General features: G+C 49.6%; 1 protein-coding gene and 1 long non-coding RNA gene across 2 annotated transcripts; one reads left to right on the forward strand and one right to left on the reverse strand.

The window, feature by feature from the left end:
- Positions 1 to 1,879: 1,879 nt before the first annotated feature.
- On the reverse strand, positions 1,880 to 14,820 carry GNA11 (G protein subunit alpha 11). The gene is made up of 7 exons (XM_066983936.1): positions 14,598 to 14,820; positions 10,171 to 10,355; positions 8,326 to 8,480; positions 7,188 to 7,316; positions 5,739 to 5,868; positions 4,820 to 4,973; positions 1,880 to 3,173 (listed from the first exon to the last, which is right to left on the reverse strand). The coding sequence occupies exons 1-7, from the start codon at positions 14,731 to 14,733 to the stop codon at positions 2,983 to 2,985; spliced, it is 1,080 nt and encodes a 359-aa protein (XP_066840037.1). The 5' UTR covers positions 14,734 to 14,820; the 3' UTR covers positions 1,880 to 2,982.
- A 383-nt stretch (positions 14,821 to 15,203) lies between these two features.
- On the forward strand, positions 15,204 to 18,559 carry LOC136787015 (uncharacterized). The gene is made up of 2 exons (XR_010826738.1): positions 15,204 to 15,737; positions 15,894 to 18,559. It is a non-coding gene; the product is annotated as an uncharacterized lncRNA (long non-coding RNA).
- The last annotated feature ends 2,458 nt before the right edge of the window (positions 18,560 to 21,017 follow it).

Below are 21,017 nucleotides of genomic sequence, written 5' to 3' on the forward strand. Positions count from 1 at the left end.
ATGCTTCACTGGCCAAGCCGGAGGCACACAAGCTACTACTTGCTAGAAGCATGTGCCAGCACTGGCATCTCCTCACACACAGCACAGACCACAGACAACTCCGTATTACGTGTGCAAGTCTGACCCGTTCCTCCCCTAATCCAAAGCAAGGTTTCGGGAACTCAGGAGTCAGCCATCACACGACATTCGTCCTTCCCCTTTGCAGTAATCATCATCACACCAGGCCAGTTACCGGGCCAACAGCTACACCAAGCACCCAGTCAGCAAGGTACAGCACACGCCTAAATCTTGTGCTGACAGCCTCCCGCAGTTCTCTGCCACATTGCAGATCCACTCTGCAAGAGACAGAGAAGCAAAGATCCCTCCCCCTCTGCCAGGGCAACAGCTCTTAAAGGAGAGCACACAAAACCAAAAAAAGTTTCTGATTCAAGTGGGAAGTACCACCATCATTCATCTTGGAAAATATTTCTGGCAAGTTATTTCCAAGAGCCTCTATTTCTCAGTGCCAGGCCCGTTGCTGGCAACAGTTGTAGTGTGAACCATTTACATGAGGATCAAGGAAGCAGAAGAGGCTGATGCTGCCATCTGCTTCAGATGAACAGCATCTAGAATACACGTAGATGACTATAAACTCCTCTTTATAGGACAGTCTCTACAAAATGGACCATTTTGGCATAAAGACAAAAAAATGCAATAAAATTGATGCAAAACTGTCTGACACACGGGAATCCCTTTCATTTCTCCCAAATGTTAAATGGAGTCCAGAGCATGGTTAGTCTAAAGAGGTGCTGTATTCCCCTCAGCATCACCACTCTGCCAGACTGGCTCTTCAATTGTTGGTCCCATGGCTGCTGTTCCAACTTAAGCTCTCTGATCGCACTTGGCAGAGCTTGCTTTCTTCTGTAGTGCTCTGAGACATGCAGAGGCTTCCCTCAGCTATTCTGGACAAGAAGGGCCTAAAACCAGAATTACTCAAAATAACATCCCTCCAGATTTTAGTGTTCTAGATCAAAGCATCTTAAGGATCTTGGACAGTAAAGATCTACTCTTACACGATGTGCAAAACACTGATGTAGTGCTCTGTCTACAAAAGAGACAAAATATCAACAGCCCCCTTCAACAGTGCAGTTCATTTAATCTTTATCTACCGGCAGCCTACTAACCTTCAAGGGGACAAACTGGTTGATCCAGAGAATTTGGACCCAATGCTACTTTCTGGAATTGAAGTAGAAGCATCAGTGATAGCTAAAACACACATGTCCAGAGGCGGGTCAGATCTGTTTCCTACTCACTCCTTGTCTCGCCTCTGCAGTTGTCATCCAGGCCAGTGTTATTCATCACGTTTCTCCACTTGCCTTGGTGCCTGGGAAAAGCTGTCTAATGTGCAAAGGCTCCACATCCTCCTGCTTAGTGGATGGAGTTTTATTTGGCATCTAGAATCCAGAATTACTTCCACCCTACCTTCCACTCGCACCAGCAAACCCTGCTGCCTCTGCCTCTACTCTCCAGCTAAACGAAAGTGCAACCACAGTAGGGCTTTCTGGATTCCATAGCAGCCACATGCTCCAGCCACGACTATGGTAACTTGATTATCACATGCACCCTGGAGCAAATATGTGTGCAAGTCCTCCAGAGAGGATCCATACTTCTCTGAAGAGAAACACAGCAGCATGTGCCTCGGGGGAATGCATAAACAGGAAAGCGAAAGTCGCCACTCCCTCCAAGAGCTATCCACAATCTTTTTAAGTAAGAACTCTACCTATGTCCTGAAGTCTGTGACCCACCAGCTCTGGTCCTTCCTAAAAATCTGCAAGCTGGACAGGACTGAGGAGTTCTTACAAAGCCATTCGACACACTAGCACTAAATGCAATAAACAAGGCTTGTTTGCTACTAGCAGCAAGAAGAAAACTAGAGGGTGGCACAAGACTAAGATTTTCAATCCAGCCAAAATCTGATGTTTAATTGCCACTATTACTCAGTGTGCTTTTGACATTTGCTGCATAGAGAAGTTGCTCACTTGATGTCATGTACTCTACTCAACAGAATGGAGAGTTACTCTCCGCAAACTGAGCCTCGTGTGTGCGCACATGCACTTGTGGTGTGGGGGGAGGAATGTGTGTATGTGCGTGAAAAAATAAAATAAAATAAAATAAAAGAACAATTACAGTCAGGCACTTCCCCAGGCTCAGCAGCTATTGCTCCAAGAGCGTCCATCATTTGTAGTCCATGAGCAAAATACAGCAACATGTAGCAAACTACGTATAGAACAACAATAATTTAAAAAAAAATCACAGTCTCCATACCTTTTATAATTGAAGAAAAATAGCTCAGAACTAGAACATATAAAGAATGGAAAAGTGATGGCTTTTTTTTGTTGTTTTGCCTTTTTTTTTTTTGCACAACAGTTGGAGAACAATTGTTCTTCCCCAACATTTCATCACAGTGAACCATGGAGCGTGTCCTGGGGAAGGGAAGGGAAAGGATGGGAGGGAAGCAAGCAGGATTAGCAAATTACACCAGAGGCACCCTATAGCACAAGGCAAAGGGACCAGTAGCAATCCACACTCCCACAGTCCAGTGAATTCACAATCTTGGCTGGAAAGTTATTTTTTCTACATATACCACGGGAATGAAAAGGAAAAAAAGTGGCTAAGCAACAAAGGAAAGCTTGAGATGAGACTGCCTTAGCTGTTTGGCAAAAATTAAGAAGTGAGCAAGGTGCTGAAGAAATGAGGCATATCCCCGTTAACTGTGAAATAAAAGCAATTTGTTAAAAGTATGAAATCAACTACTCTGTGGACAGAGACATGAGACTCCAGGATAACACTGAGCACTTGCCACTCCACAGATCAGACAATTTGCAATCATTACATCATCAAAAATTAAAACTTTTTTCCTGTCATGTTTAAAATTTCTTTTTTTTTTTTTTCCCTGTCTTTTCTTCACAATGAATCCTCTCTAGGGGCCAAGAACAGAGCAGGTCAAACCAGGTTGTATTCCTTCAGGTTGAGCTGTAGGATGGTGTCCTTGACAGCTGCAAAGACGAAACGGATGTTTTCTGTGTCTGTGGCACATGTGAAGTGAGAATAGATGATTTTATCGCTGTCTGGATTTAAATCCACAAACATCTTGAGAATGAACTCACGGGCTGCCTGTGCATCCCTCTGAGGGCCTGCAGCAAACAAAGAACAGTTAACAGAGTTGTGCTAAGCACATCCTCTGGTGTGAACCACCAGAATAACTACTAGTACACTTTTTCTTATGGGTTCCATGGCTATAAAGAAGAAATTAAGATCACTTATTGCATAAAAGTCCTAGAACCTGAAATATTTTATGCTCTTCACTTACCTAGACCAAAACCTACGAAAGGCATTTTTCCGACATTGAGAGTTTTGACAGACACCAATGCGTTATTTCAGACTGCACTTTGAAATACAGAATTTGGTATAACCCTGTCCATGCTGCTTTCACTAGATAACAGAGACAGATACTTGATATATGTAACCCAATTACCTCCTCTGGTGTTAGGATCTATATTTCTCCTTAATATATAAATGGATCTTATGCTCTGAAGGACACAACTGTACGTTAGGTAAACAAAGGTCATCTTCAGCCGACTCTGTAGTCTGGCTGGTCAACTGAAAGGAGGTAAAAAGTGGAAATTCTTGTCACTATTTACTTCATATTGCTGACAGTTCCTCAGAAAAGTCACCTCTTCTGAGTCACTATACTGATATTCCTTTCACAGTGTTCTCACATTCTCCATGGCAAGGACCATTTCGTGAGAGGTGATCTGATGGGCTACCTCCCACTCATGAGCCATGCAGCATTCCTGGAACAGCTACAGCAATTACTGGGATGAGAAAGGTGAAAGTATATGGTATTTCCCCATGTTGCTCTCTTGTCTTCAGCTGTTAAATTATACTAGAAATATGCACTACTGGACCAATAGCCATACACAGACTGTGTAAAAAAGGCATGTTTTCCACCACTGATGATTTCAGAGTGCCTGTGTTCTCAGACAGCAGGGGGCATGAGACTGCAGAAGTGGGAGAACAACTGATAAGAAGCAATTGCATTTGTCATTTAAAGGAAGCAAGCTGTTTGCAAAATGGCAATTCTTCCTTCACCATTTTAAGAAGTACGTAACAACAGAGTTAATACATGACAGCATGGAAAGAAGCGTGTTGCCCGACCTCATTCTCCGCTACGTTCATTTATTTTCAACCCTGCACAGATGTACTACCAGCTGACTTTGAATGCACTCAAGGGTAGAGCTGGAAACGTCATTTTGGCTAAGGAATTTTGTTTCAGATGGGAATTTCTGTTTCATGTAGATATTGTTTTTCTACAGCTGCAGACAGCCCCCTATTAAGAATAGAATGCTACCTGAGATTTTTCAGCACCAACATGTGAACAGCTATTTGACCAGTCAGGTTCTCAAAACAAGGACTCAAATTGCCTCTTGACTAGAGGGTTAAGATGCCCAGTATGCCAGTGAATTATCACGTTTATAAAATAGGTTATATGCACAAGCATCCAGGTAGTCAAGTTCCATCATTTAACACTTTAAAGCACATATTAATGGAAAATAATTTTTAATTCATCATCTAGGAGAGGTTCATTAGATCAGATCTCTGTTATCTACGTATGATCAGGACATTTTTGTGACATCTGCTCATTGTTGTAGGTATTCCTTTTGAAATTAGGAGTTTTTCCCCATCTCTAGATCTGAGTTTCCTTTAAAAAAAAAAAATCCAACCAAACCACCCCCACTCCTCCTTCTAAATTTAGTGTTCCTCCTTAAAAGCCACTCACCATCAAACTCTGGGAAATAGTCAACAAGATGGGAATACAGGATCTTGTCTTCCAACAGATCCTTCTTGTTCAGGAAGAGGATAACAGATGAGTTTTGGAACCAGGGATAAGTGATAATGGTTCGAAAGAGAGCTTTACTCTCTTCCATCCGGTTCTGAAATAAGAAAGAGCAAGCAGTTTTCACAGATGAGGATCAAGATGCCTTTCTGCTATTTGCACGCGTAGACAGATCTGCATTGATCTAGCATCTCAGATACTGTACACAGAATACTTTGGTCCCAAGTAAATTCTGGATCAAACTGAGCAGGTAAACAGAGAGCAAATGCAATATCTAATGGATTCAAGTTTCGTTTAATTGGCAAGCCGTTAATATTAATGGACTTTTACAAATCATTTTACACTTTGTGCAGTCACGTGAGAGGACTGGCCACGATAGTTTGTGAGCTACTACCTGTTTTATCTAGTAGAAAAGAATAATTACATTCACCTTATGGAATTTTTGTTAATCTCTTAGCAGGCATAAAACTCAGTATTGCATCTTCCAAGAGACCAGTCACTATCTAATAAGACAGCCGCCACAGCACAAAGTAATTCAGGTGAGGAAAAGAGGAAAGCAGGAACGGGTAATTTTATGAGCATCCGTTCACATAGCACAGTACCTTCCAAGACACACAGGACTCCGCAATCACAGAGTATTTCTGTATCATTTGAGAAGTACAGATAATTTGAAGGTACTATGCATTCTCTGCCCTCAGGGACATCATCATCCATTGAGGCTCACGTTCTCTTCGCAATAGGAAGAACTGAAGGTCAAAACCAACAATTCTTGCTAATCCAGCACTTTGGTACTGACCTCCAAGGCGGCAGAAAGCCCTCCTTTCCCACCACCCTCCTGGCGGGCTCCCACTCTTTGGCTTACCTCATTATCAGACTCCACCAGAACTTGGTCATATTCACTAAGTGCTACTAAAAACATGATGGAAGTCACATTTTCAAAGCAATGGATCCACTTCCTTCGTTCTGATCTTTGACCTCCAACATCCACCATTCTAAGGAAGAGGAATACATACAGTGTCACTGAAGTAGCTGCAATTCTCTATCTGAATGCAGAGGACCAGCATACAATGAGAACAAATGCCACTCTTTACCGTTCAAGATAACCTGGCACAGGGATGTAATAACACACACTTGCTAACATAGCCATGAAGTTTACGAAATATACTGTTCCAGAAATATGTCCATCTCTTCAATTTGATATAATAACGTAATATCATATTCAAATGCCAAATATCAGCATTACCATTTGCGTTGCACTCTACTCTGGTTTGTTAAATAGCAGTCTTGGATCTGAAAAGACAAATCCTTCAAAACTCTGGTCTGTCAAATTAGCAAATTATTTTTTTTCTATTAAAGCATCTGCTTGTCTCAGAATTTCTCACAGAGCATACTTCAGTAACGCAACTTTTCTTAGAATGTGCTAACAGTTACACACCTCAGCTTCTCAGTTCTAAGTACCACCTGGACAGTATGCTAAAGTTATTTTGAAACCTTTTACCTATTTCATAGGTCAGCAAACCGAAACAGAGAAAGTAACTTTTTGTAAATCTGTAATTGAATGGATTAAGGGACAGGATGAAGGCTTCTTTATTCCTCCCTTGTATTATCCCTACTGTGGAAGACAAAGGAAGGGAGTAGTAGAGAAGCAGGAAAATATTGCTTTGCAATAGAAAAGCATGTCATTGTGCCCTTGTATACCATGCTCACTTCCTGGCTTAAGCCTCCAAATAACCATATATTGCTGCAGCAGCATAGGCAGCAAGTTTTGGTGCCCTATTCCGAGGGCACTGAAAACCATCTCTGAAGGCTGATACCAGGCATCACATACAAGAGAGTTTGCACAAAAAGCAGTCTCTACTTGAAAGAGAAATAAACAATCAAAGTTGCTTGAGCAAAGCATTTTGAGTCAAGCACCACCAAGAGCAAGCTCACCACCACCACCCCGGCCACTCGCTGGCTTAAGCTACCGACAGTTCTCTCAGCTGCCTTACAAGGCACCACTTCAGCCTCAGGTTCCAGCAAGGTAATCCTTCCCAGGAAGGACACCGATTCCTGATAAATGGTTAGTTGCGCTCTAAAAAGTCACCTTCTGTTTTGTGGTAAGGAAAAGCTCCAAGCCGAAACATCATCTTAAGCTAAAATAAATGCTAACGCCGTCCCCCTCAGCAGGTACTTCACAACGTCAGAGCACATACATTCACTCAAGCCTCTCAACTCTGCATCGGGACACTCTAAAGCAATCCAGAACTCATCTTTCCTGAAACTACATCATTCCTCTCACTTCAGTGTAACACGAATACACCTTCCGTACCTGAAGATAATATTCTCTAGGTCAAAGGGGTATTCTATGATACCGGTTGTAGGAACTCTAACGCGTAGCACATCTTGCTGAGTTGGTAGATATCCTGGAGTAGCGATACGATCCACATCACTAAGATAGCTAAAGGAAGCAGAATTCAAAAAAAAAAAAAAAGGGAAAAAAAGAAAAACTACCTTAGGTTGCAGCACAAATACACAGATTTAAACACTGTTACATTAAGTCTTTGCCTAGCATAACAGAAAGTCACTTGAGCCATTTCCAAAATGCAACGTGAAAAAAAAAACAAAATATATCTTTGAGGAACAGTAATTCACCTGCCGTCCCTTTTGGAGGATAAACAGGTACATTAAGAACAACTTTATCAACTCTGTGTAGGTGTGTTGAAAACAATCTTTACTACAGAAAAGGTTTTAAGTACAGTGGATGCTTATGTTTCAGAATCAAATTTCACCTAAGGCTTTCTGTTATTGAAGAATTTATGTTACAAGGCACAGGTAGAATCTTACAGATCTCTCTATACCTAGATTTTCTCAATAACAAACCCACAAGTTACAACACTTCTGCTGCCTATGAGCCAGGGGCTACATAGATGGCATGAGGTAGGGATTCTAGCCTCACGTGTACCTAGAAGCAGATGTGCAAACAACTGCCTTTATCACCCACCAGAACACCTCAAACCCATGTGAGAAGTAGCTAGTGCTAAAGAATTTCCAGATCTAAACCTGTCCCCAAATAAGCATAGCCTCCCCCATCTCCTGCAAAGCTCTTCGCCTTTCTGGAGCCAGATTCAAACAAGTTAGTTACCTGTTACCACTGTTCTTTCGTCATAACTTTTCCTAAGGATACTTCTGGCTGATAGAGGCCAACTGCTTCTATCACACGCTTATGATTTTTATCCCAATATATGTAGCCAGCAGAGACCATGCACCTTGTTTAAAACACACAGCAAGACTAATATGCCTCAATGAAAAAGTACTATGTATTTTAAAGCAACCATGTCATGGAATACGCTGCAGCGTTCTCATCCTCTGAAACAAACTCTAGACTTCAAAATAAAAAAATTGGATAGTTTTTATTTGTTATAGCATTGCTAGCATCTACCAGTACCCACCAGTGGTTAAGTACTTACTATTTAGCTGAGTCAGAAAGCTGATATTCTCTTCTCCTGTCATAACACTCTTGTATTCCAGGGTCATTCCACAATGTTTTAATTGCACTTACGTAGGGCTGCTCAAATGTCATGACCTTTTCTACATCCACTTCCCTGATCAGGACTGCATTGGCCTGAAGATTGAAAATCAAAAACCAAAGCAAAAGAACTCTCAGATGAACTAAGTCCCTGTATTACGACTTCAAGGATCCACTCACTGGCTGCAAAGACCAGAGGAACAATGGTAAACTATACAAGGTAAACAATACATCTGAGACATCACAGCTCCAGTTTTCCTAGAATTGATATTAAATGGAGAAATTAGACTTCAATATGGTTGGGGGGCGGGGGGGGGGGGGGGGGGGTATTTGTCTTTATAGCAGATGTCAGCAAAGTTCCACCAAAGAATCACAGGCTCCTTCATAGAATAAACTGCAAAATGGCAGCAGGCTTCACCTACCAAGACGGTGCACACCATTAGATCTGTGTGTTTTGAAACAGCTTCCAAGGCAGAACATCCACTGCAAAAAACCCCTGACTGTCCAACTTCTGAGGAGGCTAAACTACATTTGGACAACAGGCTGTTATCCTGCGTTTCTTATTATTTTTTTGAATGCATTTGAATAGAAACAGAGGCATTGTTTTAGCATACTTCAGCCACAGTCCCTTTTGAGAGAGAAAATAAAAACGGCCACACTACAATCTATAAGCAAAGGAAGGACTACAATCATCACAGCTGCTGTGCCATCCGTGGAGTTACTATCCATGCAAGGTTGCTTTCTGAAATCTTTGGTACACTTGCAAGAGGAAAGGGCTCCTGCCTATACTAGACAAAATAAAAAACAAAGCCAAGTTCTGCACTTATCATAAGTGAAAGGTGACAGACTATAGCTATCGGAGTGCCTCTGCCATGCCTCAGGGAAAGCACAAGTAAGGCAAGCTTCCTTGCACCCTGCCTACTCTCAGCACTAATTCTGCAGAGCCTCTCTAAAGGCAGAAAAGGTTTTCAGACTTGAGGACTCCTGGTGTGACGCCCAGTCCCTGTGAACAGTTAATAAAAATCAGCTCCACGTTGCTGTGTGACAGAACAGATAAAACATGATTCCACTTAAAAATATTAGGACATGAAGCATTAAAGAAACAAACCACCAAAAACCTAATCTTTTTGTGCACCCTCAACACCCCCCTGCAAATAACTAAAATAATTTAGACCAGATTTAGCTGAAAAAATTATCCCTGGACCCTAGAAGGGCAAGCCAAACCACAGAAATGTGATTCAAGCTGAAGCTGAGACCAAAACTCCTCAAGAAAGTTAGCACCTTTGGTCAACGCTTATCAGAAAAACTGATAGCTTGCAGTAACAGCGATAACTTAAAATGAAGGTGTCTTTCGGGTCCAGCATATATTGTTACCTTCCAGTTCAGGTGCAACCAGCAGTTCACGTAGTGAAAACCCAGCACATCTACAAATACTGAATCCTTGAAATAAGTAAATAGAGCCCATCTTCCTACCTCACGTCCCAGTTCCTTGCTCCCACCACCCACTACGTGCAAACCATCCTGAGAACAACTTAATTCGGACAATGATTCTTTCCTCCAGGCAGAAAGTTGCTTTATCCCTCAACCCAACCTAGTAAATGGAGTCAGATATCAACAAAATATCATAAAAAGCTGTCCTTCAGCACACACAGCAAAAAAAAAGGAGGGAAGAATTCAGGGAGGTTGAGACTGCAGTGCAGAAGGGCACAAACAAACAGGAACTTACACGTCAAAACCCAGAATTCCCACTATCTAAAAACACGTGCAAAAACCGTGAGAAACTTACCTTGTTCTGTTCATATTTGTACAGAATCTTCAGGGTTTCCATGGCCCTGATCATGGACTGCATGGCAGTGAAGATGTTTTGATATACCAGCTTGGTAAAACCCTTTTTGTCCTCTTCAGAGTAGCCTGAGCCATGAATTATACGCATTTGCTTAATGAACGTGCTTTTTCCGCTCTCCCCAGTGCCTACAGAACGCAAGAGAGAGAATTAATAGCCGTTGCAAGCAAGGTTTGCTACAGAAGACAGCACGCTTACATCCCATCACACCTCAAAGCCCCTACTGCTGTACCTGAGCGCTCACTGCCCATCCAGGCACTTTTCTAGGGACTTTCGGAGCACCAAAAGACATCCTGGGTGTCCCTGCTCGTCCCTACTACGAACCTAGGAGCACGGAAGGCAGACGTCTCGTCCTTTACGGCAGCCTCCAAAAGCACCTCAGGTACTTATTCCAAATCTCACGTTACAGCCACTCCCCCAGGGCCTGCGTCAGGAGGCCCGTGCCCGTCACACCTGACCTGTTCCCAGATACCAGCAAGATGCTGCAGCCCCAGATGCGCTCCCAAGCTGGGAAATGCCGGGCTGGCAGCAACCGGCCCGGGGGAAGCGTCTTTGCGTGGCAGGGAGCACGCTGCCTTTCACTGCTGTTTGGCTCCTGCTGCTCTTCGCCATACGGATCACACACCGTTTTGCGGGAAGGAACTGAACACAACAGGAAAGTCAACTCCAAAGGAGAAGAGAACCGAAGAAGTGACTTGCTTGCCCGACTGACATGAAAAATCCAGTCAACGCATCTGCCAAGTAGCTCACACTACCGTGCAATGAAACATAGCGTTTGCTCTTCAGGACGGAAACAATAACCCTCCCCAGGGCAAGACAGAAAGCCGGGGGCAATATTCTGCCACCGAAACCTCCGAGGCCGCTTGCAGCCTTTGAGCATTGCAGAGTTAAGAGCAGCGACTGAGAGAACAAGGAAGGATGCTGCTTGCAGCTGCCCTGCCCGGAGTCGCCGGCGGACCGCCCGGTGCGGCCGCAGGCTTCTCGCCGGCGTTTCACGCCCTGGAAGAGCTGGGCCAGGAGAGCAGGTGGAGGGCAGGGCGGGCACCAGTGCCAGCCCCTGCTGCGCCTGCTTCCTGCAGCCCGCCGGGCAGGTCCCCCCGCTCCTGCGGGCACAGCCCCAGAGGAGCCTCGTTTAACTTCTGAAGGCCGACAGCTCGTAGGAACAGCAGGAACTTTACGACGTGGTACGTGTAAGGGGAAGCGCCATCGCAGGAAGGGATCGTGCCCTCATACCGGCTCGCTACGTCCCCACCTCAGCTGGCGTTACGGGCAGCGCCTGCGGCTTGCACTAAACACAGCACCCAGCGCTTCTGGGCAGGGGCGCGCGGCCTCGTCCCAGGTGCCACTGGAGTCCTGCACACCTCAAGCAACGCCACTGGCGCGTCTGCTGAGAGCTTTGTTCAGTCTCGCACAGTTTTCTATTGCTACGCAGCGCCTGTAACTCAAGAGACAGCTGAGCGGGTCACCGGGAAGGAGAACTAGCGCCTGCCCCCAGGAAGGGACAGGCCCTTTCGATCTCCAGGTACAAACCCCCAGCAGAGCCCGGCGCTTCCCACAAGAGCCACCAGGCACTCGCCTCACACGAGGGCACCGAGCGGGCGGCCAGGACCTCGCGCAGCAGCACGCAGTCACTACTCACAAGTGCGTCCTCAGTTACTCACATTTATAGTGCCGGGCTAAAAGGCAAACAAATAAATATGCTCAAATAAAAGCAGCCAGCACACAAATAGAAGCAGCATGTTTAAAATAAACTCTCCCCATCTCCAAGAACTGACAGATTTTTTGTCAGCCTAGTTAATAAATAATAATAAATAATGTTAATTTCTAACACTGTTAGCACACAGCAAACCGTCTCCATCTCAGACAGAAAGCTACACCACAAAGGGGGAAAAACTGGAAACTGAAATCTTCTGTGGTTAAGTACACTGTGGTGAGAAATACTTCCTTGTCTTTTACCGCAACGACCAAAACAGAGAAAAGAGAAAAGTGGTGCCTCAAAGCGCTCTGATAATGAAAACATAAAACAAACCTCAGTGCTAGTCATTTACCGGGCTTCAGCGCTTGAAAGCCCAAATGCAGATTCATCCTGTCACTCCATCATCATCCGTATTAATACTATCACTATTTTGTTTTATTTTTTTTTTTAAAAAGGTGAGTCCTGTTTTTGTCTAGACCTTGAACAATACCAAACGGCACTACACCACAACGTTATAAGCTCCAATGAGCGTGGCCTCCCGCATTTATGAGCGCAATAACCTTATTTTTTTTTGTATGACAATGGGGAGACAAGGAGATCATTTGAACTCACCATTTCTTGTGTCAACATGCGAAACCATCAGAGTTTCCCATAAATTACTAATGCTCCCCAGTACCTGTCAGACACCTGTAAATACATTTATTCAGCCAACGGTATCCCAGGCTTAATTGCAAGCAAATCCAGGGTAATTTTATATAAAGTATCCTTCCCCCTTGCCAACGCGGTAAAAAGACCAATGATTACCCTATACCAGAGGCCAAGGTACAACACCTTGAATTCAAATTTCTTATTACCGGGTTCATCACTGAACAGCAGCGTTATTCTTCACTGCAAGTTTCTGTTTTAGGCTTCAGACTGTAACTAGGTGTAGAAGGAAAAATTAACGAGGCTTCTACAATGCAGGAACTCCCTCCATGCACACATCTCTTTTCACAGTTTGGAGTTATTTGGAAAAGCCCTCTCACAGATACAATCGCTAATATTTGTGAATGGAAGAACTCCACGTAATAACAAGACGGAAAAAATCCACAAATCCCTGCAAGCAGCAGTTACATCGAGGAGACAGAACACCCATCACCTGCCACAACTTCAGGTGAGCAACGTGCAATGCTGCATCCAGCGAAGAGCATCCAGCAAACACAAAGAAAGGCTTGTCTTTCCAATCACTTCCTAAAACTAGGAACATCGGTATCTCATGTAGGTTTTATCTTATTTTTGTTTGTTTTTTGTAAATCTAATACTGAATTTTACTTAACTGCATCTTCCAGAAAAAAAAAAAAAAAAAAGGTTTCTTGAGCAACTTTAATTTCTTCTCTGAAGTGAGATCTTTAGATCCAGTGGGATCTTCTTAACCCAGATGAAGCCTATGGCTCCAACCTATTTTGAAACAACTGCTTCTTTGGGATTGCTCTAAGGAAACATGAGAGCAGGAGACCTGTTGCCTAGCTTGCAAGAAGCCTTGCAGAAACGGACGTAGCATCTTCAAAGACCACAAACTTCAAGCCCCTGGTTTTTACCTTTCACCTAAAGAACAGCAACATACTAATTGCCAGGGTTATCTTCATACCTCGTGAGACTCCAATTCATGGTACGAAGGAAAGTCCTGGCTTTCACATTACAATTATCACCACGCAACATGTCAGGATTCGAGATATCCAAAGGACTGGGCAGGCAAGGCCTCACTTCACTTACGTGGAATTTTACATCTGCTTTTCCACAAGAATCAACTCAATTCCTCACCTGTGCCTCACGGGCTCGCTCACTGACTACAGCCCAGACGCAAATAAACTCAGTCCGTCAGACCTGCCTCACGTCTCAGAGACGAGGCGGTATTTAGCCAGAAGGCAGGATTCAAACACGAGCAGCGATAAGTTGCGGTACCCGTGAAAAACTGTTCCTTGAGTTTAATTTGAGTGCTACGCGGACGGGAACATCGCACTCACTACTGAAGAAAGCCATACGTGCCTGGAACCTCAGCTGGCTGTCCCTGCCGCCGGTTACCTGTCCCCCAGACCCGACCCAGACCCCGACTAGCCATCCGCCCGCCCGCCCCGCCGCAGAACACCGCTTCCATCCGACGCCGGCACGCCTGCCGCTTCCCCGCGGGGCGCAGCACCCGCCCGCGCTCACCGCTTCGTCCCTCGCCAGCCCCCGGTGCCCCCGGGCCCCGCCGAGGCAGCGCGGGGAGCCGCGGGCCCGTTTCTCCCCAGCCGCCCGCTCGAGGCCCCGGCCCGGCCGCCGCCGCCCGGAGCGCCGACCCCGGCGGCGGCGCCACGAGGGCCGGGCCGCTCGAGGCCGCGCTCCCTCGAGGGCGGCCCCCACGTGCACGCACCTGCCCGCGGCGCGGCGCGGCCTCCCCGGCGGCTGCCGCCCGCCTCGAAGCCGCCGCCGGCGGGGAGCGAGCGGATCGCGCCGGGCGGCCAAAGGGCAGCCGGCGGCCGCGGCCAAAAGCCGCCCCGGGCGCCGGGCGGGGACGGCCGCCGGCTGCCGCCGCTCCCCGCCACGCCCGCGCCGCCGCCCGGAGCTGTCAAGCGGCGGCGCCGCCGCCCGGGCCCCGCGGTGGCGGCCGAGCGCGGAGGCCCCGCGGGCCGGGCCGGGCCCCGCCGCTCCTCACCCAGCAGCAGCAGCTTCAGCTCGCGGCGCGCGTCGCGCTTGTCCCTCCGCAGCTGCTTCTCGATCTCGGCGTTGATGCGCTTCGACTCCTTCACCTCGTCGCTCAGGCAACAGGCCATCATGGACTCCAGAGTCATGGTCCCGCCGCCGCCGGGACGCCCCCGCCCGGCGCCCACCGCCGCCCTCCGCGCGGCCGGGACCCCGGCCCGGCCCCACCGCCCCCGGCCCGCCCCCTCCCTCCGCGGCGCCCGCCCGGCCCCGACCCGGCCCCGGCCCCTGCGGCCGGGCCTAGCAGCGCCGCCGCCGCCGCCCCGCCTCGGCGCGCTGCCCTCGCCCGGCCGCGCCGCCCGCCCGCCGCTCCCTCCCCGCGCGGCCCCGCCGAGCCAGCGACGAGCCGGCGCAACCCAACCCGCTGCCGCCGAAAACAAGCGCTGACTGACAGCCGCCCGCGCCAATGGGAGCGGCGGCGCGCGGCGGGGCGGGGCCGGCGCGGCCGGGGGGCGGGGCTCCGCTGCGACCGGAGCGCAAGCTTGGTTGGCCGCGAGGGGGGCGGGCCCCGCGCCGCGCGATCCCAGGGCGGGGCGGGGCCGCGGGGTATTGTGGGGCGGCGGCGGGGCGGGCGGCCATGGCGGGGCGGGCCCGGGTGGCGCTGGGCCGCCGCGGCCTGCGGGGCCCCGACCCGGACCCTGCGCCACTGAGGCCCTAGGGGCGGCCGGGCCCGGGGTCCCGCGGAAGTTCGCGGCCCGCTCGGGGCCCCCCGGGCCTTCCCCGGTCCGCAGCTGCCCTGTGCCAGGACCCGTGCCGTTGCCCCGCCCGCAGCAGGCGCATCCCTTCCGAGCCGCGGCCCGCTCTCCGGCCTCCTGCCGCCGGCGGAGCTCGTCCTGTTGAGCCGCCTTCCTCCCCCCGTACGTGGGGATCCTGTGCGGCCGCAGGCGTTGCCAGACCCCCCCTGCTGCGGCCTGTCCCGGCGGACGGGTGCCAGGGCTCCCGCTTCCACAGACCGCGGCTGGATTCGTCAGGGCCCCCCCACCCTGCCCCTGTCGACCTGAACGTGCTTTGCTGTCCTCCGCTCGCTTCAAACCTCTCTTCCAGGAAGAGTGGGGTAGGCAAAGCAAGGCCTCTGCATATTCCTCTTTACAAGGTGAACAGATGCACACCCAACTTCCCAAATAAGAAGCCTCTCTTACCACCTCTCTCCCTGCTAGTGTTGGTTTCTCTTGTCCCATCTGGTGTTGCTCTGTCTCAAGCTCAGCCTCCCCAGACCATCAGGTTACGCAGTCTTTCACTCTTTTTGCAGATGCTCCTGCTGGCGTTTCAGAGTATTTATGGACCCCCAGCTCCAACACTGCCTGTCCTGTCTGTAGTGCGTTCCCACCTCCCCTGGGCTGGAGTCACTCATCTTTCTCAGTCAACTCTGCCTGAAGGACTGCATGTAACCAGCTTTTTGCAGGACTAGGAGAGCGTGAGACAGCTGTTACATATCTACCTGCCTGGTGTGTGCTGTGGCTTGCTAGTCCCCATCTCGTGGCAGTCTGGCTAAGGCACAAACACAATGTATTCATAGTCATCAGGTTCTGTCTTCCACCTGAATTCCACCTGGTCCTTTGATACCTTGGCCTCACATAAGAGAAGATTCTAACTTTTTTTTTTTTTGCGTTCTCTTCATAGTTTGTCCTTTCACAGAATTGATGTTCGCCTCTTGTTCTTAAGATCTCTTACTTTTTCTTCCAGATACATCTAGCAGATGAGAGACTGCTCAGTGAATGTTACTCCCTCGTTACTGATCTCTGGCGAAGGAGGTGAAGGTATTCTGCTTTGGCAGATGAATATTATTCTACAGACAGAGATGTTCTAGACATCCAGAATCCAAGTCACAGTGAGCTCCAGAGGCAGAAAGACTTAATTTTCTATATCCTCTCCAACTTTGCTCTCTGACTTCAGGCAAGTCACTTAACTGCTTTGCATGTCCTCAGGTTGTGAGTGCAAGATGGATAGTGTGTCTCAGGAGGTGCTGAAGTTACCTAGTGAGGATTCCTACGCTGCTTTGAACTGCAAGGTGCTATGTGCTAGAGGCTATTGTTTTGGTTATCTTCCCCTGAGCACAATCAAATCTAAAGGCCAAAAGATACTGAATAAGCTTTCACAGCCTGCCAAGAGAAAAAGAAAATTTGCATCCATCCTCTGAACCACTTGCTTGGTTCTCATAGACAGACATCCATTGTGATGAATCCTGCTCAAACCATCAATTTAAGAACGTCAGAAATGCTGGTCCTCAAGCAATGACAGTCTGCCCACTTCCTCCTTTTCCGCCTTAATGGAAAAGTTTCAGTGCTCAGGAACTCACCTAAAGAGCAGGAGACCTGGATTTTCCCTCAGCTTGGTCACCGCTGTACTGTGCAAGCCCCTACCCCCCAGACTCCATTTCCCTGCCCCACCTGCGTTGCTGTGTCTGTAGACTGGGCGTTCCTTTCACTACCTTTCTCTCCACTCACCCTTCCCTGCCTTCCCTGGCAGCCCACCACAACTGTTCTTGTCAGCAAATGTCAAAGGCTTCCAGGCATCCTCCCCAGGCCCCTGCTGCCGCACACCCTCCGGTAGTATTGGCTTCCGACCAGAAACGGCTTGTCTGAGCAGAGAAGTTCCTGCCAATCTGCCTAGTCCCGCCTCTATTTTCTAGCAGGCTAGCAAGGGCGTGGGATCCTCGTGTTTTTTGTGGCTTCATAAGTTCTACATGAATGACTTAATGAGCAGCATTTCCCAGGAAGATGATCCTGAACGTGTCAAGCTGTTTCAAAGCAGCTATCTTCATGACCCATATTTGCAGCAGTTAACATTAAGCACAGTGACAACCCCCAATTCATTTATAGAGAGGAAAGTCCCAGCCCTTATAATATCCTATAAAAAGGATATTCTGCCACTGGGCCCATCAGGATGTGAGCACACCTTGCTGTAAAGAATTGCAGACGTCTCAAAGTCCCATTTTCTTTCTCCTTTCTGGCCTCATTTTTAGGTGCTTTTTAGTTCCATATGCTTGGAAGTGAGGGGAAGGGAGCAAGGACATCCCAGCTGCATTTTGCTGCAGCTGCTCCATCAACAACTTAATCGAGGAAAATTTTCATGGCTTAAGAAAACAGATTGCAACCAGACCATGAGAACTGCTCTCTCCTTAACGCAGGAACCAGGTGCTCTGAGCACAGGATCCCCAGCTCGGCCAGGCACATACTCACTCATAGGCACGTGCCCCTTTCAGTGCATACTTTGCTGAATCAGTACCCTGATTACATCTTCTGCTTTGCTATTATTTTATAAGTCGAATATTCGTTTCCTTTAGCTGTGGGGAAAAAGAAAAAAAAAAAAGGAAAAGAAAAAAGCAACCAACTAGTTGCTAAAAATCATCTCTCAGATGCGCTTTCAGCTCTCATCAGCGGCACAGACGTGGTGCAAGGTTACAGATCTCCCTGGGGCAACGTTTTCTGTTCGGGCAGATGAAGGTTTATCTCCGAGGTGTTTGAAAAATGCAGCTGTGGGGTTTCAGTCCTCAGCCTCCTTCCAGCTGAGCCCCAGCCCCGCTCCCAAGCCACGGCGCGGCCGGTGCGTGGCAGTTGCCCCTTTGCGGGGAGCAGGCTGGGAGGGCGGGGGGTCGGGAGCTGGCACCGCCGGCACCTCCTCGTAGCTCCGGGCTGGAAAAGAAGGGCTCAGAACACACAGCAAGATCAAAACGGACAGAAACGAGGGAACGCGGCCAGGAGGAGAGGGGAGGGGGGAAGCGGGGAACGGCTGCAGCAGCGCGGAGGGGAGGCGCGGGCGGCCGGCGGGCCGCGCCGCAGAGCTGCTCCCGGGCGCCCCGAGCCCGGCGGCGGGGCCGCGGCGGAGCCCCCGGGGCCGCGCACCCGCGGCGGGGCGATGGGGGCCGAGGCCGGGGCCCCCCGAGGCCGGCGGCGGGCGGGGCCGGGCCCGCGGCGCCCGGCAGAGGGCAGCAGCGCCGCGCCAGGCCGCGGGCGGCCCGGGTGGGCCTGGGGCCGGCCGGGCCGCGGGGCCCGGGGGCGGGCGGGCAGCGCCGCGGGGCGGCCTCGGTGCGTGCCGGGCCCCGCGCGGGGCTGCGAGGCTCCCCTCAAAGGTGCGGGACCCAGGGCGGGAGGCGGTGCCCCCTCCTCTGCGGCCTGGGCGTCACGCTGCTCGGCGGCAGCCATTTAAATGGAAATGGCCTCAGGGCCCCTCCCGAGTGTGTCTGCTGCTCTGAGATCCGCACCCCTTCTTCTTCATCCTTTTCAAGGTTTCTTGCGCACACCTGCAGCAGCAGCGGCTTCCTCACGCTGCCGGGGAAGGAGTGGCAGCAGCTAGACGCTGCCCTGACTGCTGGTGCTGAGTGTCCGGGACCGCCGGGATCGCTGCAGCGGCCTCTGGAATAGAGCGAGGAGAAGGGGCTGCAGCAGGCCTGAGACATGCCTTGTGCCACCAGCCAGCCCACGTTTTTTGGATAAAGCTGTAAATGTCGGGACTGTGACTGCCGCCCCAAGTTCTCCCCTTCACACAGAGGTTTCTTGACTGCTCCTTGTGCTTCCTCTCACCTGTCAGCCCCCCCTCTTCACACACCTAAAATCACGATGGCAGCACCAGCCTTACATTAGCCACGATCCCCTCCCATCAGCTCCTTCCCTGTGCTGCAGCTCCCAGATCTGAAAATACCCCCCGGGAGGCCACAAGCTTAACAAATACCTGCGAAGCACGCAAGGCCTCCTCCTAAAGCCTGGGCATGCTGAGCGTTACTGCCAAACAGGTGCCAAATGTTTCAGCCCCCCCCCCCCCCCCAATTATTTTTACAAGCTCTTGAGCTGTCTGTCACAGGAAGATGTCACAAGGAGACTGCAGTTCTCTGAAAGAGAGGGAAAGGTGCCCAGATCAAACACGCTGACAAATGCAGCCTGTGACAGCAATTGCTGGATTACAGTTTTTAAAACCTTATGTTTCGCATCTGGTTTATCGTGGCTGTTGTAGGTGGGCTCAATGCATGGTAAATCAGGATAACAAACCTACATTTACCATGATCCTTTCGTCTCCTAGTATTCCAAAGCACATCATTTAATTGCACTCAACCTGCACATAGATTTCATAAATAAAGGAATGATGAATTAGCACAGCTGCTGCAGCATTCACAGGAGTTACTAAGACACAATCTCCTTGTGCAATCAATCCAGCCTCATGCTTCAATGTTTTGTCATAAATTGAGGTCAGGAAGAAATGTTCTCCCTACCTGGAATGCAGTGCTGCTGAACTAGCTGAGTACAGGAAGACACTTAAGGATGTAGTAATCTGTCTTCCCTGTGCGTATCTCAGAGACCGCTGCAAACATTCATTTGTTGGAGCTTCTGTGCAGTCAGTGAGCACTGATCCTGCACAGGGGCAGGAGGACTGAGACGTAAGGTACATGCAAGAGGTTATCTGCCTCCTGTTAGGCAGGAGGAAAGCCTGGATGATCCCTTCTGCCCTTAAAATCTGTATTTCATTGCTCCCTTTGTTCAGTGAGGGAAGCAGACGCAGAGAGGGGTGAGGGCCCTTGCGTGCCCCTGGCTGAAGCCGAAGTCCCAGCCCCTGCTGCCCCCTGCCAGAACCAGGCTCCTCCAGACATTGCCACTGTGGGTGCAGAGGGGTTCGGGCGCCGCTTCTGGAAACCAGTCACCCCAGAAGCCTGCTCATGGTCACAGGCCCGGGTAAATTCCCCTGAGCCTTCTCTCAGTGCTGCAGCCCCAAACCTCCTGTTTGTCTCCATTACGTGCCTCAGGGACGCCGCTTGAGCTAAGCCCCTTGCTGGACCTTGATGTTGTCCCAGCCCTGGCTTGGGAGCAGCAACTCCAGTCATGCTTGCCATGTGCTTCCTCGTCGTGCCTCAGCTGCAAAATCCCTTTCCTGCCTCCTGCAAAGAGTGCAAACCATTCCTTGCACCTCAGCTGGCAAAAAGGATGATAATTACTCCTAATCATTCTGCAGCAAAAACAAAGGCCACAGCAGAATGGGGGCAGCCACCACAAGGAATGGAGCCCAGTTATTCCAAGTCACCAATAAAAACAGATCAAGGAGGGCAGAAATGTTTTACTAACTGTATAAATCCTGCATGGAGCAAGGCTCCTCCTTGGAGCGCGCCCCTCCTGCCCACCGGCCCCCCCATGGCTGGATGTACACATCCATGCAGCAGTTCCTCATTTTTCCTTCTTGGTTTGGGGAGACTTTTGGCGAAGCCTTTGGGCAGCGCAGGCCCTGCTGCGGCCGGGTCTGGGCCTGGCCCAGGGCACAGGTGACGCGGCTGGGGCAGCCCCGCGGGGGTGACGGGTGGGGAGGCGAGCTCTGCCCTGCGGCCACAGCGTGGTTGCAGCACGGTCCCAGCGGTTCCAGCACGGTTGCAGCATGGGCTGCGTGGGGACGGCCG

Source organism: Anser cygnoides, chromosome 27 (assembly GCF_040182565.1).
Source record: "Anser cygnoides isolate HZ-2024a breed goose chromosome 27, Taihu_goose_T2T_genome, whole genome shotgun sequence".
Taxonomy (NCBI): domain Eukaryota; kingdom Metazoa; phylum Chordata; class Aves; order Anseriformes; family Anatidae; genus Anser; species Anser cygnoides.

Excerpts from the sequence above, each read along its gene's own strand:
- GNA11 (XM_066983936.1), bottom strand. The coding sequence starts at position 14,733 with ATGACTCTGGAGTCCATGATGGCCTGTTGCCTGAGCGACGAGGTGAAG. Across the intron at positions 5,869-7,187 it reads CTAGAGAATATTATCTTCAG|AATGGTGGATGTTGGAGGTC; the intron begins GTACGGAAGGTG and ends CCTCTTCCTTAG. Across the intron at positions 3,174-4,819 it reads CTATTTCCCAGAGTTTGATG|GCCCTCAGAGGGATGCACAG; the intron begins GTGAGTGGCTTT and ends TGTTTGCTGCAG.